The 21117-nt window shown below is 36.3% G+C and overlaps 3 protein-coding genes and 1 long non-coding RNA gene across 11 annotated transcripts; 2 read left to right on the top strand and 2 right to left on the bottom strand.

Annotated features, from left to right (window-relative positions):
- The first annotated feature begins 3972 nt into the window (after nucleotides 1–3972).
- LOC133288385 (uncharacterized) lies at nucleotides 3973–10446 on the top strand. 8 transcript variants are annotated; one of them, XM_061486125.1, is made up of 6 exons: nucleotides 3973–4090; nucleotides 5112–5191; nucleotides 5726–6545; nucleotides 6663–8405; nucleotides 8506–9039; nucleotides 9119–10446. In XM_061486125.1, exon 4 carries the CDS (start codon nucleotides 6671–6673, stop codon nucleotides 7694–7696), a length of 1026 nt encoding a protein of 341 aa, XP_061342109.1. In that variant the 5' UTR covers nucleotides 3973–4090; nucleotides 5112–5191; nucleotides 5726–6545; nucleotides 6663–6670; the 3' UTR covers nucleotides 7697–8405; nucleotides 8506–9039; nucleotides 9119–10446. The 8 variants fall into 8 exon arrangements, with proteins under 8 accessions (XP_061342109.1, XP_061342112.1, XP_061342108.1 ...); XM_061486128.1 differs by having other exon boundaries at nucleotides 8506–9298; nucleotides 9971–10446; XM_061486124.1 differs by having other exon boundaries at nucleotides 8506–9858; nucleotides 9971–10446.
- Nucleotides 10447–11400: 954 nt separating this feature from the next.
- On the bottom strand, nucleotides 11401–12497 carry LOC133288407 (glycine-rich protein 2-like). Its single transcript, XM_061486159.1, has one exon. It carries the CDS (start codon nucleotides 12441–12443, stop codon nucleotides 11835–11837), a length of 609 nt encoding a protein of 202 aa, XP_061342143.1. The 5' UTR covers nucleotides 12444–12497; the 3' UTR covers nucleotides 11401–11834.
- Nucleotides 12498–16387: 3890 nt separating this feature from the next.
- LOC133288361 (uncharacterized) lies at nucleotides 16388–16908 on the top strand. Its single transcript, XR_009748355.1, has 3 exons — nucleotides 16388–16468; nucleotides 16568–16613; nucleotides 16763–16908. It is a non-coding gene; the product is annotated as an uncharacterized LOC133288361 (long non-coding RNA).
- A 466-nt stretch (nucleotides 16909–17374) lies between these two features.
- Nucleotides 17375–20732, bottom strand: LOC133288437 (uncharacterized). Its single transcript, XM_061486194.1, has 2 exons — nucleotides 20654–20732; nucleotides 17375–17969 (listed from the first exon to the last, which is right to left on the bottom strand). The coding sequence occupies exon 2, from the start codon at nucleotides 17922–17924 to the stop codon at nucleotides 17385–17387; it is 540 nt and encodes a 179-aa protein (XP_061342178.1). The 5' UTR covers nucleotides 17925–17969; nucleotides 20654–20732; the 3' UTR covers nucleotides 17375–17384.
- Nucleotides 20733–21117: the final 385 nt, after the last annotated feature.

Below are 21117 nucleotides of genomic sequence, written 5' to 3'. Positions count from 1 at the left end.
TAAAGAAAAAAACAAATTACAATCATAATAACTAAGCCTTGAGACTTTTCAGTTAAAGGTCATATTCTCTCTTTAATTGACTCTCCTTTTTTACCCAGGACAAGAAGAGGGTGCCATGCTATCAACTTAGGAGGCATACTCGTCCCTTTTGTTTTAGCTTAGCTCCAAAGTGATATTTAGAACATTTTATCAGTGTGCACTTTATCTACTTTTCATTGAATGAAATAAGACAAGAACAACCGAGCCATTCTTCTTGGGACCACGAATCTTCTACATAGATTGGGCGCCATCGTTCTAAGCTTGCAAAATTTCACACAATTGATCTCATTTTTTACTTTTAAGGTACGCTCCTTTAATTCTTATGGGTGATAATTTTTAACATGAAAAGAAAATTCCGTATTTGAGTTGATTCATTTTCAAATTCTGTGTGTTCGCCAAAATTAACACAAAAAAATTCGTGTCATATCATATATCAATCTGCAAACACAAAATTGATTAACGTTAATATTTTTATATATTATTTGTATTGTGTCATGTGAACCCTCTTAATAATCTAATGTAAGTCATAATGTTATTAAAGCAATTTTCGATGGCTTGATCAGCTGCTATCGTGGGTTCATAACTTCCTCGTTACAGAAAGCTGCTATGAAATTGTGAAGGAATGAAGTTCAAGGTGTATCACCCTATGCCTATAAATAGGTAAATTGCAAAATGGTTTTTAACAACCCACAAACAAGAGGAACTATAAAGAGTGTTTCTTAGTATTGTTTTAAGTGAGTTGTATTCTCCTTATAAAAGAGAGAGTGAGGGACAACGACCAAATTGCCACAATTTATACAAATTATTATCATAATGCCACGACCTTAAATGTTTTTATCAAAGTGTCACGTCAGCAGTCTCGCTACAACACGTGGCGAGTTAGGATTGGCTACGTGGCAGCATCTCGTTGGCCACGTAACTAGCTGCAAAGTGCAGCGACTCTACGTGGCAGACAACCACTGCCACCGTGGCTAACACGTGTGTAACTTGCTATGCAACATAGCTGGTTACGTGGAATTTTCTGACACGTGTTAAACTAGCTATGCTTAGAGGTGGCAAAGTGGGCGGCCCGCCCCACCCCGCCATCAACCCGCCAAAAAATGAGTCAGCTCGCCCCGCCCCTTTTGGCGGGTTGGGCGGGTTGGCCCACCAGCCCGAGCCTATTTTACGCTGACCCGCCTCGACACGCCTATGTCCGCCATCAACCCGCCAAAAAATGAGCTCGCCCCGCCGTGCCCCGCTTTTGAGATGAGTTGAAAAACTTAGCCCGCCCCGCCTCGTTTGGCGGGTTGGGCGGGTTGGCCCACTGAGCCGAGCCCGTTTTACCGGCTCTGCTGCATAGCTAGTCTACGTGGTGTTAAACTAGCTATGCTGCATAGCTAGTCTACGTGTACTTTTTTTAAATGATAATTCTAAAATAATTTAAATTAAATTACACAAATTTAAACTACATTAATTAACAAAGATAAACTTCACCAAATTCATTAGCACTCATCACTTATATTAAATACCTTAAAAGTCTAAAATAATTTAACTTACAAAACCTAAATTAAATTAAAAACTCATAACTTTTAAGGTATTTAATATAAGTTATGAGTGTTAATCAATTTAGTGAAATTTATTTTTGTTTATTAATGTAGTTTAAATTTGTAGAATTTAATTTAAATTATTTTAGAATTATCATTTGTTAATTTTTAGGTTTTTTAATTATATTAAAATATGCTAATTACAACTACTTGTAATTTAGGTTTAGGTTATGTAATTTATATTATTTTAGACTTTTAAGGTATTTAATATAAGTTATGAGTGTTAATGAATTTAGTGAAATTTATCTTTGTTAATTAATGTAGTTTAAATTTGTGTAATTTAATTTAAATTATTTTAGAATTATCATTTAAAAAAAGTACACGTAGACTAGCTATGCAGCATAGCTAGTTTAACACCACGTAGACTAGCTATGCAGCAGAGCCGGTAAAACGGGCTCGGTTCAGTGGGCCAACCCGCCCAACCCGCCAAACGAGGCGGGGCGGGCTAAGTTTTTCAACTCATCTCAAAAGCGGGGCACGGCGGGGCGAGCTCATTTTTTGGCGGGTTGATGGCGGACATAGGCGTGTCGAGGCGGGTCAGCGTAAAATAGGCTCGGGCTGGTGGGCCAACCCGCCAAAAGGGGTGGGGCGGGGCGGGTTGACTCATTTTTTGGTCGGATTCCGGAGAGAGCGATATTATTCTCTCCTTGTATTTAGAGAAAAATTATAATTTCTTCCACTTAGTGAAAAACTTGTTTGATTTTGCCCATGATTTTTTCAAATTGGATTTTTCATATAAATCTTGTGTGTCATTTCAATTTATGTATTTTTTGATATTTTGATTAGCGGAATTAAGATAAAGTTAATTACATCGGTGTCAAGAAAAGTGATTAAAAGGCATATCCTTAAATTTAGTGACTATTTAATTAGTCATTGTTGCGTGACACGAAGAGACTTTGTAACAGCCCCAAACCCTGTAGCATGATATTGTCCGCTTTGCCCCGAGCACAAGCACCGTCGAGCTCACGGTTTTGTTTCTTGGGACACCCCACAAAAGGCCTCACACTAGAAGAGGTATCCACACCCTTATAAGGCATGCTTCGTTCCCCTCTCCAATCGATGTGGGACATTACATCCTCCCCCACTGGGAATACAGCGTCCCCACTGTACACACCGGTCCAAGGCCAGGCTCTGATACCATAAAATGGAGTGAGCTTAAGCGCCCTTGGTGGCTAAAAAATATAAATTCCCTCTGTCTGTGGGTGCTTAAGCGCCCTGGAGCGCGCTTAAGCGCCCTGCCCGCGTAGTTTTTCAGCATACACCTGAGTTAGCAAAATTGTCATAACTTGAGCTACAGAGCTCCAAATGAGAAGCGGTTTGAAACCACGTGTAGCTAACGAAGAGATCTACAATATAGTAGAAGTTGGGAAATAAATAAGAAGTAAATTAATGGTTTAAAAATGGAATAAGAACATGATGTTAAGCTTGGTTTATCTGATTCCGCAAAGTAATATGGTTATGATCACGCAATTGGGCATTATAAATTCCGCATGTTTCAAAACGAAAAATTTTAACCGGATTTTAATTGAACCCATGTGATTGTAACTGCGCTTAATATCATAATGCGATGTTAACAAACCGGTTCTAGAACGGGGTGTTACAGACTTGATTTACACTTACCTGACTAATTTGTGTGGTTAATAATGTCTTGAAATTTCTGTTTCTCTCAATTCTATTTTAATTATATGATATTCTTGTTGCCTAACATAAATACACACTTTGAGCTTGGTGAGTTATTCGCACGGTGTTATACTCAACCCACAAAATAAGCAAGTTGTGTTCTTGTTGAAGCTTTTGATTTGTTTTCAAATTTGTGTAGTCTTCATATTCACCTCAAATTCGTATCGAATTATGTCTACCTCAATTACTACCAGTACGGCAGTACCCTCCTCCGATGGTTTGATATTCACAGAAAATAAATATTCATTTTGCACTTTGAATCTGAGAAGCATGACGTTTCATCCTTTAATGGTAGTAAGAAATTAACCTCCTATAGTTTCTGAATGCATGAAAGAAAAGTCAAAATAATAAAAATTAAACCATCACAATATATAACATTGAGTGGAACAAGACGATTATTGGTAAATTTTTATTTAATCCGCTAAATGTGTATATTGAAAGGAATATGGGCTGAATTATTAACTATTGTGCATGAATATTATCAGAATGGTCAAGGCCCAAAAGCCTGGGATATAGAAGGATTTAACACACTTCAAGAGGACTTGAAGGAGGAAAAAGAAGTTGGGGCGTGCTTGTAAATCTAAAGAGTGATAAAGGGCAAATTAGGATTTTTGCAAAGTAAATTATTACTTCATTCCTTCGATTGAGAGAGAGAGAGAGAGAGAATAGAAATCCCTAATCCTTCCAATCAAACCCTTTAGCTAAACCAAGAACACCAATGTGTGAGGAAAGGAGTGAATCATGTGCATGCAGAGTAATTTTTTCGATTTTGAAGAGGAGGTGAGGTATCTTCTTCACCTCTAAGAACCATTCGATTTTGTGTAGTGTTATTGTAAGCAGAAAAAGTCTGCATTTTAGGATTTCCTTTGCACGGAACCTTAGTTTTTCATTTCTTTCAATTTCATTTTTAGTTTTTGTAAACTGTAATGTCACCATGAATACGAGCTAATTAATCTTTGATTTGTGAAACAAAGTACCCACTGCTACATTGAGTGTTTAAATTGCCTAATCTGAAATGAAGAAGTTATTTCCAACTTGGTTAATGTTGAAATTATTTTTGTGCATGTTGTTTGTGTTGAGAAATAATAAAAACCTCGCATGGCATTAACCATATGGAGTTAAGTGAGAGGTCACTTAATATGCAAAAATTCAGAGATGATTTCTGCCTTCATGTAACCAATTGAACGCGTGCTTGGGTTGAATTTGGTTAAAGACTTTCATAGACATTTCCGAAGTTTTAAATCAGAATTAAAAGATGCTGAATAACGAAAGTAATAGGCGTAAAAGTTGTTCAGGTTAAGTTTGAACTGTTGATAGAAGCTACATTTTGTTTTAAACAATTTAAATGCAAAAATTTAGTAGGAGAGAAATGAATCCCCATTCATCCAATTTGATTTGGAAACACTTCTAGACTTCATACTCGTTCAATTTATTTTTTTGTAGTTAATCTTTTGAGTCTGTTTAAAAAAATAAAAACTATATGCATCTCTAAAATAGTTCATCGGTCTTGTCCTTTTAATTTGCACCCATCTTCTTATTCTCCATCCTGAGTTGTTGGAACGCTTATAGTGGCTGATAGTATTTTTTAAGTTTCTTATTTTTATCAACTATGGCTTAATTGCTTAGGTACTGTTTTCCATGTTTTTATTCTCTGTTCATAAACCTCAATATGTGTTAGTCTTGAATTGCTGATTGTGAATGCTGGTTGCTAGCTTAGCTAGTTATTTTGTCCTCATTTAGTTCCATTTCCTTTGTCTTTCAATTAGCAGTTGCAATTTTACTAACTCATATTTGGTTCAATTTCAGTTTGCATCATAAAATTGTTGTTGTTTCTGCATTTGCATTTGACTCAGCCTTTGGATAATTGCGAGCAATTCCATGATCCTGTAAGCCTCTGCTGATCCTTTTCTGTTAGTTCGTAATTGATATTTGCTTTGATTAGATAATTTTTTTACCATATCTAATCCTGTTCTCTTATAATAATTTTTATTAATAGTGCATTTTAATTTCCTTGATGTTTTTGCTAAGCTGCATTCTCTAGATGTTAGCCAATTTTTAATTTTTTATTCAAGCTCTTGTAGCTACTTATGTTTGGATTAAATTTTGTTCTAAATACTGGATTGATTTTCTTAAATTGTCTTGGTTATATGTCAGTTTGGGATAAAGGTGTTGTTTGTTGTTCGTATTCCTTCAGTGTCCAAAGAACCCATTGTCATTTCAAGTAGTTTTGACTTTGAGTCAAGTCCTCCTCTTGCACCTTCTAGAGCATCTCGCAGCCCTAGCCCTGTGCCTTTAAACGTTATTTAACCAGCTGCTTATCCATACAAAAAACACAAAACTAGTGACATGCCTGTTAGTTCTTATTTCAGTTCTTCATCTTCTGATTCATCTAACACTTGTTCAACCTTTTCCTCTCTCAGGGCTGTCATGGGTAAAAGAAAATTTCCAGAAAGGAGTGCCCTTGTTTCAGGCGTGCGAGATGCAACTGATCTCGCGTGGGTGTCTAATGATGTCTTGAATGCAGTCTCCAATTTCAGTACTGTGGAGTCTGTGGCTGAGATTGCTGCTGCCGTCCATCTCACAAAGGACAAAGCCACTGATCATGAGTGGCAAGTTTCTCCCGTACCCGTAGATGAACGTGTTTGTTCATCTCGCACGGATGATAGGTCATGTCATTTTCTAATGATGTACAATTTTTTCTTTTTGACTTTGGGCGTTCGTTTTCCTTTCTCCCCTTTTGTCATTTCTCTGTTAAATCATATTCAAGTTGCTCCTTCCCAGCTTCATCCGAATGCATGGGGATTCATCCGAGTCTATGAGTTGCTGTGTAACGTGTATGATCTCACACCTTCTGTTAGGTCTTTTTTCTGTCTTTTCAATGTATATGGTTTTGCCCATAACAGCTGGATTTCCTTTCGTAAAAATCAGAGGTTCAAATTTTGTGAGACTTTTTCGAATAAAATTCATGAGTGGAAAGACGAGTACATTAAGATATATCCCGCTGAGGATAGTGACCCCTTCTTTTTGGACGATGATCAAGTCCCCCTCTTTCCCTTATACTGGTGCCCAGGTCCTGGCAATGGACATAAGCTTAACTTTGCTTTTACGGATCTGGATACTTTTGAGATGTGTACGGTAAATAGGTTGTGCGAGATTGCCGATAGGCAACTGATGGTGGTCTTTTGAGTGCATGCACAATCCTTTCCGAATATATTGATGAAGATGTGAAGGCATTTCTTGGTAGGAATTTTGAATGCATATATCACTTTTGATCTCGCATCATCTGAATTTTGTTCATGTCTTTACTCTTGTCCAATTTTTGTTCGTCCTATAATGCTTCAATTTCATTCTTTGCAGACAGCAAGATGGAGTCAAGACAAAAGATGCTTGAATTGATGGCGCAAAGAAAACTTGCGCCTGGAGGTCCCAGTAACACTGGTTTGAACTCGTTGGAAATCTCAGTTAGAGGTCAAGTGGGATCAGGGACTCCTATCCTGACTTCTCCTGGCCCAGTGCAAGGTCAATCTACTGTTCCGACCTTTACAACTGAAGCGGAGGCAAAAATTGTTGAAGAGGCTAGCGGCATTCGACAGAAAAAGACTGGAAAAAAGAGAAAAGCTCTTCATCCCTCCACAGCTCCAATTTCTCTCTCCCCAACTGATATCACGAGATGGGGAGAAGGTTGGAAAGAGTTCCAGCCGAACCTGCACCAGAAAGGTAAGGAACTAGGTCCTCTGGTGGAGAATCTCGCACTTGACGAATGGGAAGAAGAGGCTGAAAAAATAGACCTCTGGACAAGGCGTTCCTCCTCTCTAACCGGCATCATATCCTACCTCAAATCTCGCTGTGCTGATCTACAGACAGCTTTGGATGAGAAAAATGAGGCTTATGCTGCTCTGGAAAGAGCTAAGAAAGAAGCCAAAAATGCCGAGATGAAGTCAAAAGCAGAGATGAAGACAAAGTTGGATGAATTGAAGACGAGTCATTCAACACTTAAGAAGGAGAAATATGGGCTGTCTAAGAAGGTGAAGTCCTTGGAAGCTGCTGCGGCTACATTTGAGCAGACAAAGACTAATCTGGAGAATGATGTCGCCCGGTATAAGCAGTGGTGGGCTGATGGAGCTGAGGAGACATATCAAAATGTCTTGAGCCAAGTTCGTTTTTTCAACCCCAATGCCAACTTACAGAATGTTCATTACTTCTACTTTATAAAGGATGGAAAGCTGATGCGTATCAACCAGGAGACCAAAGAGGAAGAACCAGTGGAGCTTGCAAGTTATATGGACACAGACACAACTCCAGGCCAAGCTGCTGCAACCAATGATGTAACCATGGGGGATGGCACTAATGATGTGGCAATAGATGCCGCAGGTGGAGGGGCTGTTCGTTAAAAAAGCTGCATCACACGATCATCATCACATACCGGATGACATCCATGAGGACCTGAGGCAGGCTGGTTTCCTGAACGTGGCCTGTCAACAGAACCATGAGATGTGTATAATTAATTTTTTAATAAATTTTAAAACTGGTTTTATATTGTGGTTCATATTGATTATGCATTAGTCTCGGCCCTTGTGGAGTGATGGTGACCAGAGATGCAAACGTTTCACATGTCATAGGGCAATATGACATTACTTTGGAGGATGTACATCATTTGTTAGATCTTCCCGCAAATGGTGGACCAGTCATAGGCACGACTAGAGCATTTGGGGGTCATGCCAGCTAGCAGCCTGTTGGACAATTCACTCCTCAGCTTGGCTTTCTTGCGTGAGCGCTTCAAATGATATGAGGATCATGCTGAAACTGAGGTAGGGCACATACTTGGGTTCCACGACAGTTTGGGTTCCAGCAGTCCATACCTATTGCTCCCGTAGATATCTCTGATCGACAGACCATGACCCTCCGTGGTAAGGAGGCTCAAGACTGGCATAATAGACACGCTTATTTCATAGATCAATGGGAACAGAGAGATCGTCTCGTGATCTTAGACCTGGTAGAGCAGCATGGGTGATTATCACCTAACAGCCCCTATATGGAGTGGTATCGCTAGCATATACATATAGATGGATCAGTGTATCTGTTGCCCAAAGGGATCATATGGTATGATATTATTTTTGCTTAATATAATCATCTTTTATATATATATATGTGTGTGTGTGTGTGTATGTATATATATTAGTGATGTTTATAATTTTTTCAGATTGATCGTGTGGAGCTTGTATGGCACATGACATTGGAGGATGCACATAATGCTTTTTTCATGATACTGATATATCATGAGATTGATAGATTCATGGTTGAAATAGAATAATACATTTTAATTTGCTTGATATGTTTGCTCAGCTGCATTCTCTAGATGTTAGCCACTTTTAAATTTTCCAGTCAAGTTCTTGTGGTTACTTCTGTTTGGATAAACCTTTGTTCTAAATACTGGTTTGATTTTCCTAAATTGTCTTGGTTATATGTCATGTGGGATAAAGAATCAACCACAAATTTGGAACCAAAATGCCACATTAAACTATTTTACGGACAAAGTCCTGCTACTGGGACCAGCGAGACTGTTTTTGCCACATATTGCAGTGTCAAAGACTCGCTTTCAGACACTGCAACTCAAAGGCCTACTGATGGGCCCAGCAGGTATAGGGGCTGTTGTGTTTGACAACGAGTCTTTGAAGTGGTATCCTAGCTTCCACGTAGATGGATCAGTGTATCTATGGCCCAAAGGGGCCATATGGTATGGTATTATTTTCGCTTACACTAATATAATCATATATTTTCTTTTATATATTAGTGATGTTTATATTTTTTTTCAGATTGATCGTGTGGAGCTTGTATGGCACATGACATCAGAGGATGCACATGATGCTTTATCCATGATGCTTTATTCATGATATTGATAGAATCACGGTTGAAGTAGAATAGCACAATAAATCATCGCAGAGATTATACTTGTATGCCGATCAGAAATTAGACACATGGCTGTTCAATACCCAGTGAGCCTAATAGCGTGTCTTGGTCTGTGGTATTTTGGCAAAAACATTTCAAAACACAGCATTTTGGTATTTTTTCGGGAAACGTGTTATTCTGGTCTTAAGCAATTGCAAATTCCTTCCCAGTTTAGTTAGTGATTGTCAATAATCCTTGTGGAAATGATACTTGGGCTCCAAATGTTTCTATATTACTCGTTGATGTGTATACTTGCACAATTAATCTTGCATAACTATTAGTAGTGCAACAAACATCTTTTATTACAAAAAGAAAAAACTTGTGAAGCGTCATTTTTGTCACATTCTTTTATTTTCAAATACAATTAGCAGTTGTTTTCGTCTTGGGATTCTGTGTTAATCAGCCCATGTTGTGAAATGATGTAGATGTCAACCGGAAAGTGTTGTGACACACCAAGACACATGGATTGTGATTGAGGCTGCACTTGTATTATATCATTGTCTATTGGAAGTTTGAATCATATTCTCACATTTATCTAAAGGAGTTAATATTTTTATTGGTTGTTGTAGAGAGTCAGAATCTTATCACTATGGATGGATTAGGAATTGTGAGTTTTGCTTGTCGTGCACCAAATAAAACCACATGACTATATTTTTCATATTAAAATTTAAATATATGTTGAATCAAGGCTATGTTCTGATGAGACCATACTTGTGCAGGCTTAGGGCACGGTGGTGAAGAAGGGTGATAGTGAATTACAATGAATACAATCGAGTATGTTTGCACTTTGCACCTGGATATTGCTTCTTTATAACACAGGTGATGCGCTGAACGCATTGAAAGCAACTTGCTTGATCCTAACAATGTTATTCAAAACTGGGATGCTACCCTTGTCAATCCCTGCCTGCACGTAGTTCCATGTTCAATGCAATAGTGATTATAGTGTGATCCGCGTGTAAAGTTAATGTGACTTTTGCCTGTTGTTTTATCATCGTTTGTCCACATAGTGGATTATTTCTTTGTGTTTGGTAAGTGATCTTGGAAATGCAGATCTTTCTGGTCAACTGGTTCCACAACTTGGTCAGCTCCCAAATTTGCGGTATATTTGGGAACTTAGGTCACCGTTTGGGATTTATGAGATGAGTTGTATTTATTTAATTAATTTATTGGTTATTTATAAACATTGAAGAATCATGTGGTTATATATATATATATTGATCTTGGTGGTTGGTCACCAATAGTCAGATTTTTCTTGTTCAAACTTCAAAGGTGCACATGTGGAAGGGGGAAGAACTGAACTTTCAAATGTAAACAGCCCAACAGGTTGTGTGAAGTGTTAAAGACAGGAACTATTACATGTGTCTTGAATGTTGCCATTGCATCAGCCAAATATTTACCTGTGTTTTGCATCATAAGAGAAATATATAAAGATAGATAATTTGTTATAGGGTTAAAAGACTTTTCATTACATGATATAACAAGAAATTTTTCTTATATAACATGAGAAGTTACTTATTTGTTTTGTATATATAAAAAAAATTCTCATGTAACTATAATATTGAAATTATTATGAATGTTCTGCCAAAATTTATTTAAAGAGAAGTTAACTATTAGATACAATTAATCACTATATAAACAATTAATCACTCAATTGTAGATAGTTTTATTCAGATTATTAATATAATAATTTTAGATGAAATTTGGGTATACATATTATTTTATTGAATGTTTAATGTTTGTTATTAAATTATTACTTATTTTATGTAATAACTAATAATTATAAATAAAAGTGCTACTAGTTTACAGCATTTCGTAAATAATTATTGATTATTCTTGTTATTCCTGTAAGGATTATTAGTTTTGGCGTCTTGAATTTTTCAAACGTTTCAAAATCAGGTGAAATTATTTTAAGCAATTTACCAAAAAAATAAATAAATTATTTTAAGTGGGAGCACATGCGAGCACTACCGTATCTAGCATCACCCAGAACTTTTATGTCGCTGTAAACGACAGCAATAACTATATATACACTCTTTATTCTCTAACTGAGTGATCGAGCGATCGAAAGTCCAAACTACGTGTGATGCTTAATAAATCGATTGGGTTTCCATGAATAATCTCAACATGCATTGCCACCAAAAATACTAGTAAATCGGCTTAAAAGTAATAACAACTTTGTAGGAAACCTTTGCTTTCACAATATCGAGAATCACATCCCACAGACCGAATACCATACCATGTTCACAGCAAATAACAACAAAAGAGCACAAACACACTCTTACCCTAAAATGTTAAAAGGTTAAGCCATCCGATCGATAACATTGTTTATAGAGAGCAATTATCCCACATGATTTCACAAAATCCCTCTATTTTAACAGAGCAATAAAAACAAAATCCCCAACATCTAAATATAAAAACCCAGAGTTAGCACAACTAGAGATAGATCCAGCATGAAAACCCCCTAACACTGATTCAAAAACAGACACCTCAAATTAAAGCAAATAATGCAACAAACCAAAACATAAACCCCATCCCACTGTCCTCAGAAAAACAATGGGCAAAACACATTCTTATATCATCACTTCAACGAGCGCTGGTTGGGCAATCCCTAGCAAAGTGCCCAGACTCACCACAGCTGTAGCAGCTCCCACCGCCACCGCCGCCGCCGCCTCCACCGCTGTACCTTCCTCCACCACCACCACCACCGCCACTGCCTCCTTGGTAGCAGTCCCTAGCCAAGTGACCCGACTCACCACAGTTGTAACAACCTCCGCCGCCGCCGCCGCCGCCTCCTCTTCCGCCACCTCGCCCAGAGCCTCCGTATCCTCCACCACCGTATCCATCGCTCCTACCACCACCGTAGCCAGAGTCCCTACCACCACCACCATAGCCTCTGTTGCCTCCTCCTCCTCCACCACCATAACCGCCTCCTCCACCACCGCCGCCGCCGCGTCGGCTTCCCTGGACATTAGACCCGTCGGGGCCAGTAACATCAACAGCCTTAGATCGTCCGTTAGAGTCGGAGTCGATGATGAACTCAACGGACTCTCCTTCGGCGAGGCTCCGAAACCCTTCAGATCTTATGGAAGATTGGTGAACAAAGAGTTCCTCGCCGCCATCGTCAGGGGTTATGAACCCAAACCCTTTCTGGTCATTGAACCATTTCACTTTCCCACTCACTCTCTCACCCATCTTTGATTTTTGATTCACACAACAGAAACGAAACCCTCTTTCTCTCTCGCAATTTCAAAGTTGCGGTTTAGGGCTACAAGGGAAAGGTGATTTTATATATCCACAGTTTGCAATTAGGGATAGACACGTCATCGAAGATTATTATTATTATTATTATTATATAAATATATTATTAATGGGCTTTTTTTTTTTATTTTTCCTACTGTGGGCCACCTTTTTATGCTTCTTGAAATCCAATCGATTTGGATTCCGAAGTTCATCTTGTGGTTGGGGGGATGCTTGATTCCCTGAATAATGCATATTGATCGTTGGATCTTGTGTTCGCGCTTGCTGCTCCAACTGGTAGTGGACTGGTCAACGCTGCTTCCTTTTCCTTTTGAATTTTGTAATTTGCATTTAATCGCATCCACTGTTTCGCACTCTTCCCCAAAATATCTCTCCTGTTCAGTTACGGGTTTACCAAAACATCTTTATAAAAATGGAGATGGTATTTATATGGTGATTAATTTTCTTATTTTAAATGAGAATTTTTTTTTTTGTTACACATATAATATAATATAAAGGGATCCACAAAAAAAAATGGGAAGATAAAAAAATTAAAATGGGACCTACACATATGTGTGTACTGTCAGAAAATTTTCTCATGGAAAATAAAAAAATTATTTTCGTATTCATATTCTACCAAAACAAAAAAATCTTCTTGAATTTTTTTTTTTTAAATTTCAATGTCAATTCTAACTTCTTAAGAACTTCTCTTTTATGTTTCCTTGATGATGAACCTTCTTCTATGGACTCGCAACCTTGCTTTTCTTGAAAAAAAAATTAAATTCCAATGGCAATTCTGACTTCTCAAGAATTTTACCTTTGTGTTTCTTTGATGATGTACCTTCTTCCATTGATTCATAACCTTGCATTTTTAGAAAATTTTCTTTAAATACCAATGACAATTTTGGTTTTCACGAATTCCACTTTTACGTTTCCTCGATGATGAACCTTCTTCCATGGACCCTTAACCTTGCATTTCTTGAAACTTTTTTTAAAATTCTAACGGCAATTCTGACATCTCAAGAATTTCACTTTTGTGTTTCCTTGATGATGACCTTTTTCCTATGGACCCAACCTTGCATTTCTTGAAACTTTTCTTTAAATTCCAAAGACAATTTTGGCTTCTCAAGAATCACTTTTTGTGTTTCTTTGATGATGTACCTTCTTCCATGGACCCGCAATCTTGCATTTCTTGAAACTTTTCTTTAAATTCCAACGGCAATTCTGGCATCTCAAGAATTTCACTTTTGCGTTTCCTTGATGATGACCTTTTTCCCATGGACTCGCAACCTTGCATTTCTTGAAACTTTTCTTTAAATTCCAAAGACAATTTTGGCTTCTCAAGAATATCACTTTTGTGTTTCTTTGATGATGTACCTTCTTCCATGGACCCACAACCTTGCATTTCTTGAAACTTTTCTTTAAATTCCAATGGAAATTCTGGCTTCTCAAGAATTTCACTTTTGCTTTTCCTTGATGATGAACCTTCTTCCATGGACCTGCAACTTTGCATTTCTTGAAATTTTTCTTTAAATTCCAATGGCAATTCTGGCTTCTCAAAAATTTCACTTTTCCGTTTCCTTGATGATCATGGACCCACAACCTTACTTTTCTTGAAACTTTTCTTTAAATTCCAATGTCAATTCTGGCTTCTCAAGAATTTTATCTTTGTGTTTCTTTGATGGTGTACCTTCTTCCATGGACCTGCAACGTTGCATTTCTTGAAACTTTTCTATAAATTCAAATGGCAATTCTGGCTTCTCAAAAATTTCACTTTTGCGTTTCCTTAATGATGAACCTTCTTCCATGGACCCGCAACTTTGCATTTCTTGAAATTTTTCTTTAAATTCCAATGGCAATTCTGGCTTCTCAAGAAATTTCACTTTTGCGTTTCCTTGACGATGGACCTTCTTCCATGGACCCACAACCTTACTTTTCTTGAAACTTTTCTTAAAATTCTAATGTCAATTCTGGCTTCTCAAGTATTTTACCTTTGTGTTTCTTGATGATGTACTTTCTTCCATGGACCTGCAACGTTGCATTTCTTGAAACTTTTCTTTAAATTCAAATGGCAATTCTGGCTTCTCAAAAATTTCACTTTTGTGTTTCCTTAATGATGAACCTTCTTCCATGGACCCGCAACTTTGCATTTCTTGAGATTTTTCTTTAAATTCCAATGGCAATTCCGGCTTCTCAAAAATTTCATTTTTCCGTTTCCTTGATGATGTACCTTCTTCCATGGACCCGCAACTTTGCATTTCTTTAAATTTTTCTTTAAATTCAAATGGCAATTCTGGCTTCTCAAAAATTTCACTTTTGCGTTTCTCTAGTTGTTTCATACACAGGCTGCGAAGCATTGTTCATTTTCCTCCAGAAATAGTTAATGAATAGATTAATACTCGAGTACAACATTACTCAAAGCTTGGTTGGATTTGATATTTATACGTCGGATGACAACACTTTGCCTACAAGCTTAAGAAATAGAGAAATGAGAATTTTTTTTTATCAAAAAATTGAGAGAAAGGCAAAGGTGTTACAGCTCCAGAGTAACTTGGATATCTCATGAAGCTTTTCTTAAAATTGTATTAAACAACTAGGACGAATGGTTCTTCCAACATTTACATAACTAATAAACATCTCATACTATCTAAACATTCCATTATACCATTCCCATTACAGAACGTATTACAACTTTATCCATTATATGTCTGCATCAAGGAAGTTACTGGACAGTGCTACCTGCATTAAAATAATGAATGATTTATTTAACAAATGCTAAAGGCCATACCAAAGAAATGACACCAAACAACACAAGAGAGAGAAGGAGAGAAAGTACCTTCTCGCCCAATTTGAAGGGGGGAAGTCCCTTGTAGGGGAAGGTACTGCATCTGAAAGCATCCCCCAGTCCACACTGTAGATCAAAAGCAACATAAGCAATATTATAAATTCTTGTTCCATCCATGCTGAATTACTGATGAAAATTAATGTTCAATATATCTTTGATGATATAACTAAATACAGTAAGATAAAGTAACTTAATTTTTTAAAGGGCAAGATATGAAGATACAATAAAGTTGTGTCTATAACCCAGCAGGAGGATTTCAATAACAACAAAAAGCCTTTTTCCCACTAGGTGGGGTTTGGTACCTGGATTTAGAGAACTCATTTAAAAAATAGAAATTCAGCATAGCTTCCATAGCTAAATTGACAGAAATGGCGCTAGTTTTGGTATTCGCATATTTATTTTGGATTCAGCCTACTGGTAACCCATCTATAGACAAGATTCTTCTCCACCTTTCCAAGATTGGTATGTTTTGATAGGTCAAGGTTGAATCTATAATAAAACATAGACTACATGTTACACTAGCGCAATTCTCACGAGCAAAGTTTGAGCCAGAAATTTAATCTTGTAACAACTACTTTAAACACAACTGTTCTATTACCCTTGAATTGAATTTAGTAGTCCAATTAAGGTTAAATTTTGAGGCTGAAAAAGTGTTACAGGATATATATGTGTTGTTAATTGTTATCTATATTGTAATGTAGAACTGACCGTAATAGACTGTTTTCGATGGATATAGCTTTTCACCACATTATTTTAAGGAGGAATGACAATAGCTATACCAATTTTTTTAGTCATGAGATGATTTCAAGTATGGGCTTTATTAATCTCATGTAATAGGAGAGAGCTCTCTCATGCTATAGAGACAATCATGTGTGGGACCCACCCACTTATAGAAAAAGAAAAAATATAAAAAAATAACACGAAAATCGATGTATGTGTAGAAGATAAAAACACTCACCTACAACATAAGAGTATATTTTCCTTCAAGTATATCACGCTCAATGTTGTTGCCAAAGTAATGAAGGGTAATCTAACACAACTACTCACAATACAGGTGATATATGCTAGACCGGGATACGAAGTTGATCTTGATTCTCTTGTCCAAGATGTTATTCGGCTAAACTCCTCAGTAAAAGTATATTTAGCAGAATTGCAAATCATGATTTTACAATTTGGGTTTCAGAATTTTGATTTTGGAAATCCCCAGTCTTATATTTAATTTATTTTTTTGCAGGATACGTGCTCGGACTTGTGCGAGAAATCTGATGATACTGTACAGTGTAAGCGTTTTTTATTTGAAAACTTCATGGCTTGATTACTTTTCTTTTCTTTGTTGATTACTTCTTTTTGTTTTCCTATTTTGCAACACCAACAAAATTTCCTTAAAGAAATCAAGTAAAACTTATGAAAGAACGTCTTATTTTTTCAGATACAACTGGACAAAGCCGGGCCTCTGTTGATAAAAGGTGGTCTAGACTATTGGAACTAAAGAAATCAAATTTATGATTCATGGCATAAAATAAGAAGTTTCATATGTAGAATAATCGTCAGTTTTGCTTACTGATTGTATGTATAATGTATATCGTTACCCATGAATGCTTGGATAATTTTTTTATTTTTTATTTACATATGTATGCTTCTGTAGACATTAAATAATATATGAAAATCTCCAGCTTTTTGGAGTCTTAAGTGCAAACGAGATTCTTTTAAATTAAGCCATGAAATTTTCAAGTCTCATCCATTTTTTGAAGTGATAAACTTAAAATTTAAACTTTTATTATGGATAAAGTTGATTTTGAATACCAGGCTCAATTTCTCACGAGAAAAAAACTATATTTAAGAATGTAAATTAAATTTAATAAGTGAGTCGGCATAGCTTATCTGAAACTTGCATTCCAATTTCCGAATTCGACACTGAAAATGGCACTTTCAGATTTTTGCCTCCTATTTTTTTTTCCCAATGATAGGCAGCTATCATTAGTTTGCTATCTTCATAAAAAATGTTAATAATCGCAATGGATCATAGTCCATACCAAAAAATGTTAATAATTTCAATTGTCATCAATACTGATTACCAGACGAGCTTTTAACGAACAAGAACCGCAGGGAAGAATCACTGATCCTGATAAAGTATCAATGCTGAGTATAGATAGCCTACTTCCTTCCTTCAACAAAGAATATCCCATTTTCTGCAATTCCAATGAGTCTACAGAGAAGTAATCACCACATCGGCACTGATAAAACAGTTCCAGTGCATCTCCAGCATCTTCAGCTATCATATCCTGCAAGCTTACATCTTCTGCAACTTCAGCAGCCAATACATCCCGCCTCGAACTTCGCAGCTCATTATCATAAAACAAACGAGAGCTTGAATTGCTTAGAACTTCCCATGCCTTTTGTACTTTAAGAAACATCTCTCCAGTTGTTTGATTACTGCTGGATGATGTTTCGGATGTCTTCAATAGTTTATCAGGATTTAAACTGAGTACAACATTACGGTAACTAGCACAAATTTCTTCATAACTTGCATCTTCCTTGACATTGAGAACCTCATAATGGGTTTCCTGAATGGCATTCTTGTCCAGAAGCATTGTTGGATGCTGCTTGTTCTTAAATCACCAATAGTAGAAGGTTGTCTGCATTCAGCAGAGAAACATCAGAGACAATCAAATGGCCATTATATTATCACATAAAAAGTACTAGTCTAATTATAACTACTCAAACCATATTACACGAATTCTCTTGTTTGGAACTAGAGCCGTCAAAATGGGCCAGCCCGGCCCGTTAGGCCTTAGCCCGTGCAGGCCAGGGCCAAAAAGCCTGCATATCAATCAGCCCACACGGGCCAAAAAATCATATAACCCCACGGGTTAGGGCCAGCCCGCGGGCCAAGATCAACTATATTTTAACAACACTTTACAGTTTCTTCATAAGATCCTCAATTTTCTTAGCAGCTTGATACATATTTTTCTGTTTGATTTTTTCCAATAGCAAACAGCAAGTTCTGTATCTAGGCACAATATCTAGACTTGTTTGCATCCAAATTATCTAAGTTGCTTACACCACTTACACTACAGTTCATAGAGAATGATTCTGTAGGTGACAGGGTTTCAAGGGCATCAGAATAAAAAACATCATCATCATCATCATTCTCTTCCACATTTTTTATTTTCTCATCTTTTCCTTCTTTGTCACAATCTATTTTACTTACACTGTCACTCAAAGAGTTTGATTTACTTGAGGACCTGAATTTATTTGCAACATTACATTCCTTTTCCAATGGCTGTTTAGCAACATTTGTGGACTTTCCAGGGGGAAGACATGGGTTTGGAGTAATTGAAGCCTCCTCAAGAGATCGAGGTTCAGATCCACCATTACCCTTGGGTCTTCCAGGGATATGCTCCCAATTGAAAGGCACTGCAACAGGTTATGTTATCTGATCTAAGGTTGTATCTGACTTATAGTATGGAAGAGCTTGTTGCTTCTCTAATATCTTTCTCTTTGCTTCAGTTAAGGATGGTGATGGACCAGAAGAGCGCCTCACAGACATAAGAGGAGCATTAATATTCAATTTCCTTTCATCCATCATGTTTCACAACTGAGCTTTTCTTTGCATCCCCCTCTCAATAATAAGTTCAAGGTTCAAGGCAACATCATTTACTAATTTCAGCAGTGGGGCCAAAAAAGATGAGTTAAAAATCCTTATATTCAATCAATAAATTCTGAAAAAAAAAAGGGTAGAAGAATCTGATCATTAACATTTTAAATTACAATATAAGATCAAAAAAGGGTAGAAGAATCCTTTTTTTTTTTTTATATTACCCAAATCAAATAAGATCAAATTATCAAAACATTTTTTTTCATACACGCAAACAATCAGGCACCTCGTTATTTTTGCAAGGATGGTCACCGCTGAATGTAACTAATTTTTATTATTCAAATAGAGTAATGTATTTGAGTTTGATTTTTATTTTTATTTTGTTCCTTACGATTTCTCATATATACCCTTAGAATTTTTGTTGGACTTTCATATGCACATTAGGATTTTATGCAGATTTTTTTAAAGAATTTTTTTATATTTTAAAGAATTTTTAATGCAGAATTTTATATTTTATATTTTATTTTTATGAATTTTTTTATTTTAGGCGGATTGGCCCGTAGCCCGCCAGCCCACTCATAAAACGGGCTGGGTTGCTCAATTCAGCCCATTTTGTCAAAACAGGCCGGGGCGGGCCGACCCATATTGCTAGCCCTAATCAAAATCAATGGAATTCAATTAGATTTCATTGTTTGGACTTTGGAGTTTATTTTAAATTAAGGATAAGGTTCTTCTAAAGTGAGCTTGTGTGAGTAAAGGTGTATTCACCCTTTATTTACTTTATCTTAATTCACTAAAATTCAAGGGTAGATACATTTTATTAAATTAATGCTATTTTGAACTCCATTTCGATCTAATTGAATTATGGGAAAAATATTTATCTTTTTAAAGGATATAAGCTTATATCATTTTAGATCCTAATCGTTGATTTCCGTCCATCAACGTTATAATCTATTGAGTCAAACTTAATAAGTCAAATTTATTATTAATTAATTAATAAGAGGCAAGATCTTTTCACATCGGTGTCAAATTTAAAATTTGACACCTCATCTAAGAGCCGTTAGATCAAAAAATATCAACGACTTTGATTTGTAAGCATGTGACACCATTGATATTTTTTGATCTAACGGCTCTTAGACGAAGTGTCAAACTTCAAATTTGACACCGGTGTCAAAGGATCCTACCTCAATTAATAATTTTGATCCAATAAATTATAACCGTTGATAGACGGAAATTAACGGTTAGGATCTAAAATAATATGAGCTTATATACTCCAAGATGACAGATGTTATTCCCATTTTATAGTTGACTTAAATATCAAGCAAGATTTACAATTTATCATTCAGAAAGCATTCAAATAATCCAGAAATTTGATCAAGCAAAAGAGGCTGAAACCCTACTAACCTCATAACTATATCCCTAAGTCAATCCTACACTACAAAGTAAGGGAGCAAAAAATCAATCAATCAATGAATCAAGTTGTGTTTTAAAAATATGCAGAAAAAACCGGTGAGACAATTGAAAGCAACAATGCATAGCAACTACGTTCTAATTCAAACATTCGCGAAGGCATCGCTACATAATTTTCACAAATACACAGACAGTAAACGAAAATAACAAAGAAAAATTGAATTTCGATAAAGAAAACATCAATTTCATATCTGAACAAAATTTATGGTGCATCGAGAATCATGTACAGAATTAGAGAGAATAAAGTCGAACCCGAAGTCCAAGCCAAACACAACGATGAGCTTTTGAACCCTATGCGAATAAACAATTCCTCTTTTTCTTCTGATAAACAAAACCCCGTCGTTTTGCTGAACCCTTCTTTTAGGAATATTTATCTTAAAAGGGGGTTAGTGAGGTGTTAAGCTAGTAGCGTAAGAGTAAAATTTAAATCTTAAAAAAGATAATTATAAGAAAGATTGTTTAATTGCAATAATATATGAGATTCTCACATAAATACTAAAAAAAATTGAATCTTAGTTCTTCTACGCACACATGACTTTTTATTTTATTTTTTAAATCTTAGCTATTTATACAAATTACTTTTATCCATTTGTTTGTCCAAAATCTTTTATACGAAATGTGAGTTTCATGTTACATGATACATTTTGTATCATGACATAGACACAAAAAGATGATATACATATTTCTATATATTTTTTTCAATGGGATCCAAATTC

Source organism: Gastrolobium bilobum, unplaced genomic scaffold (genome assembly GCF_033153095.1).
Source record: "Gastrolobium bilobum isolate Gb01-03AN ecotype WA unplaced genomic scaffold, APGP_CSIRO_Gbil_v1 utg1578, whole genome shotgun sequence".
NCBI lineage: Eukaryota > Viridiplantae > Streptophyta > Magnoliopsida > Fabales > Fabaceae > Gastrolobium > Gastrolobium bilobum.
This window is presented reverse-complemented; position numbering and strand designations above follow the sequence as displayed.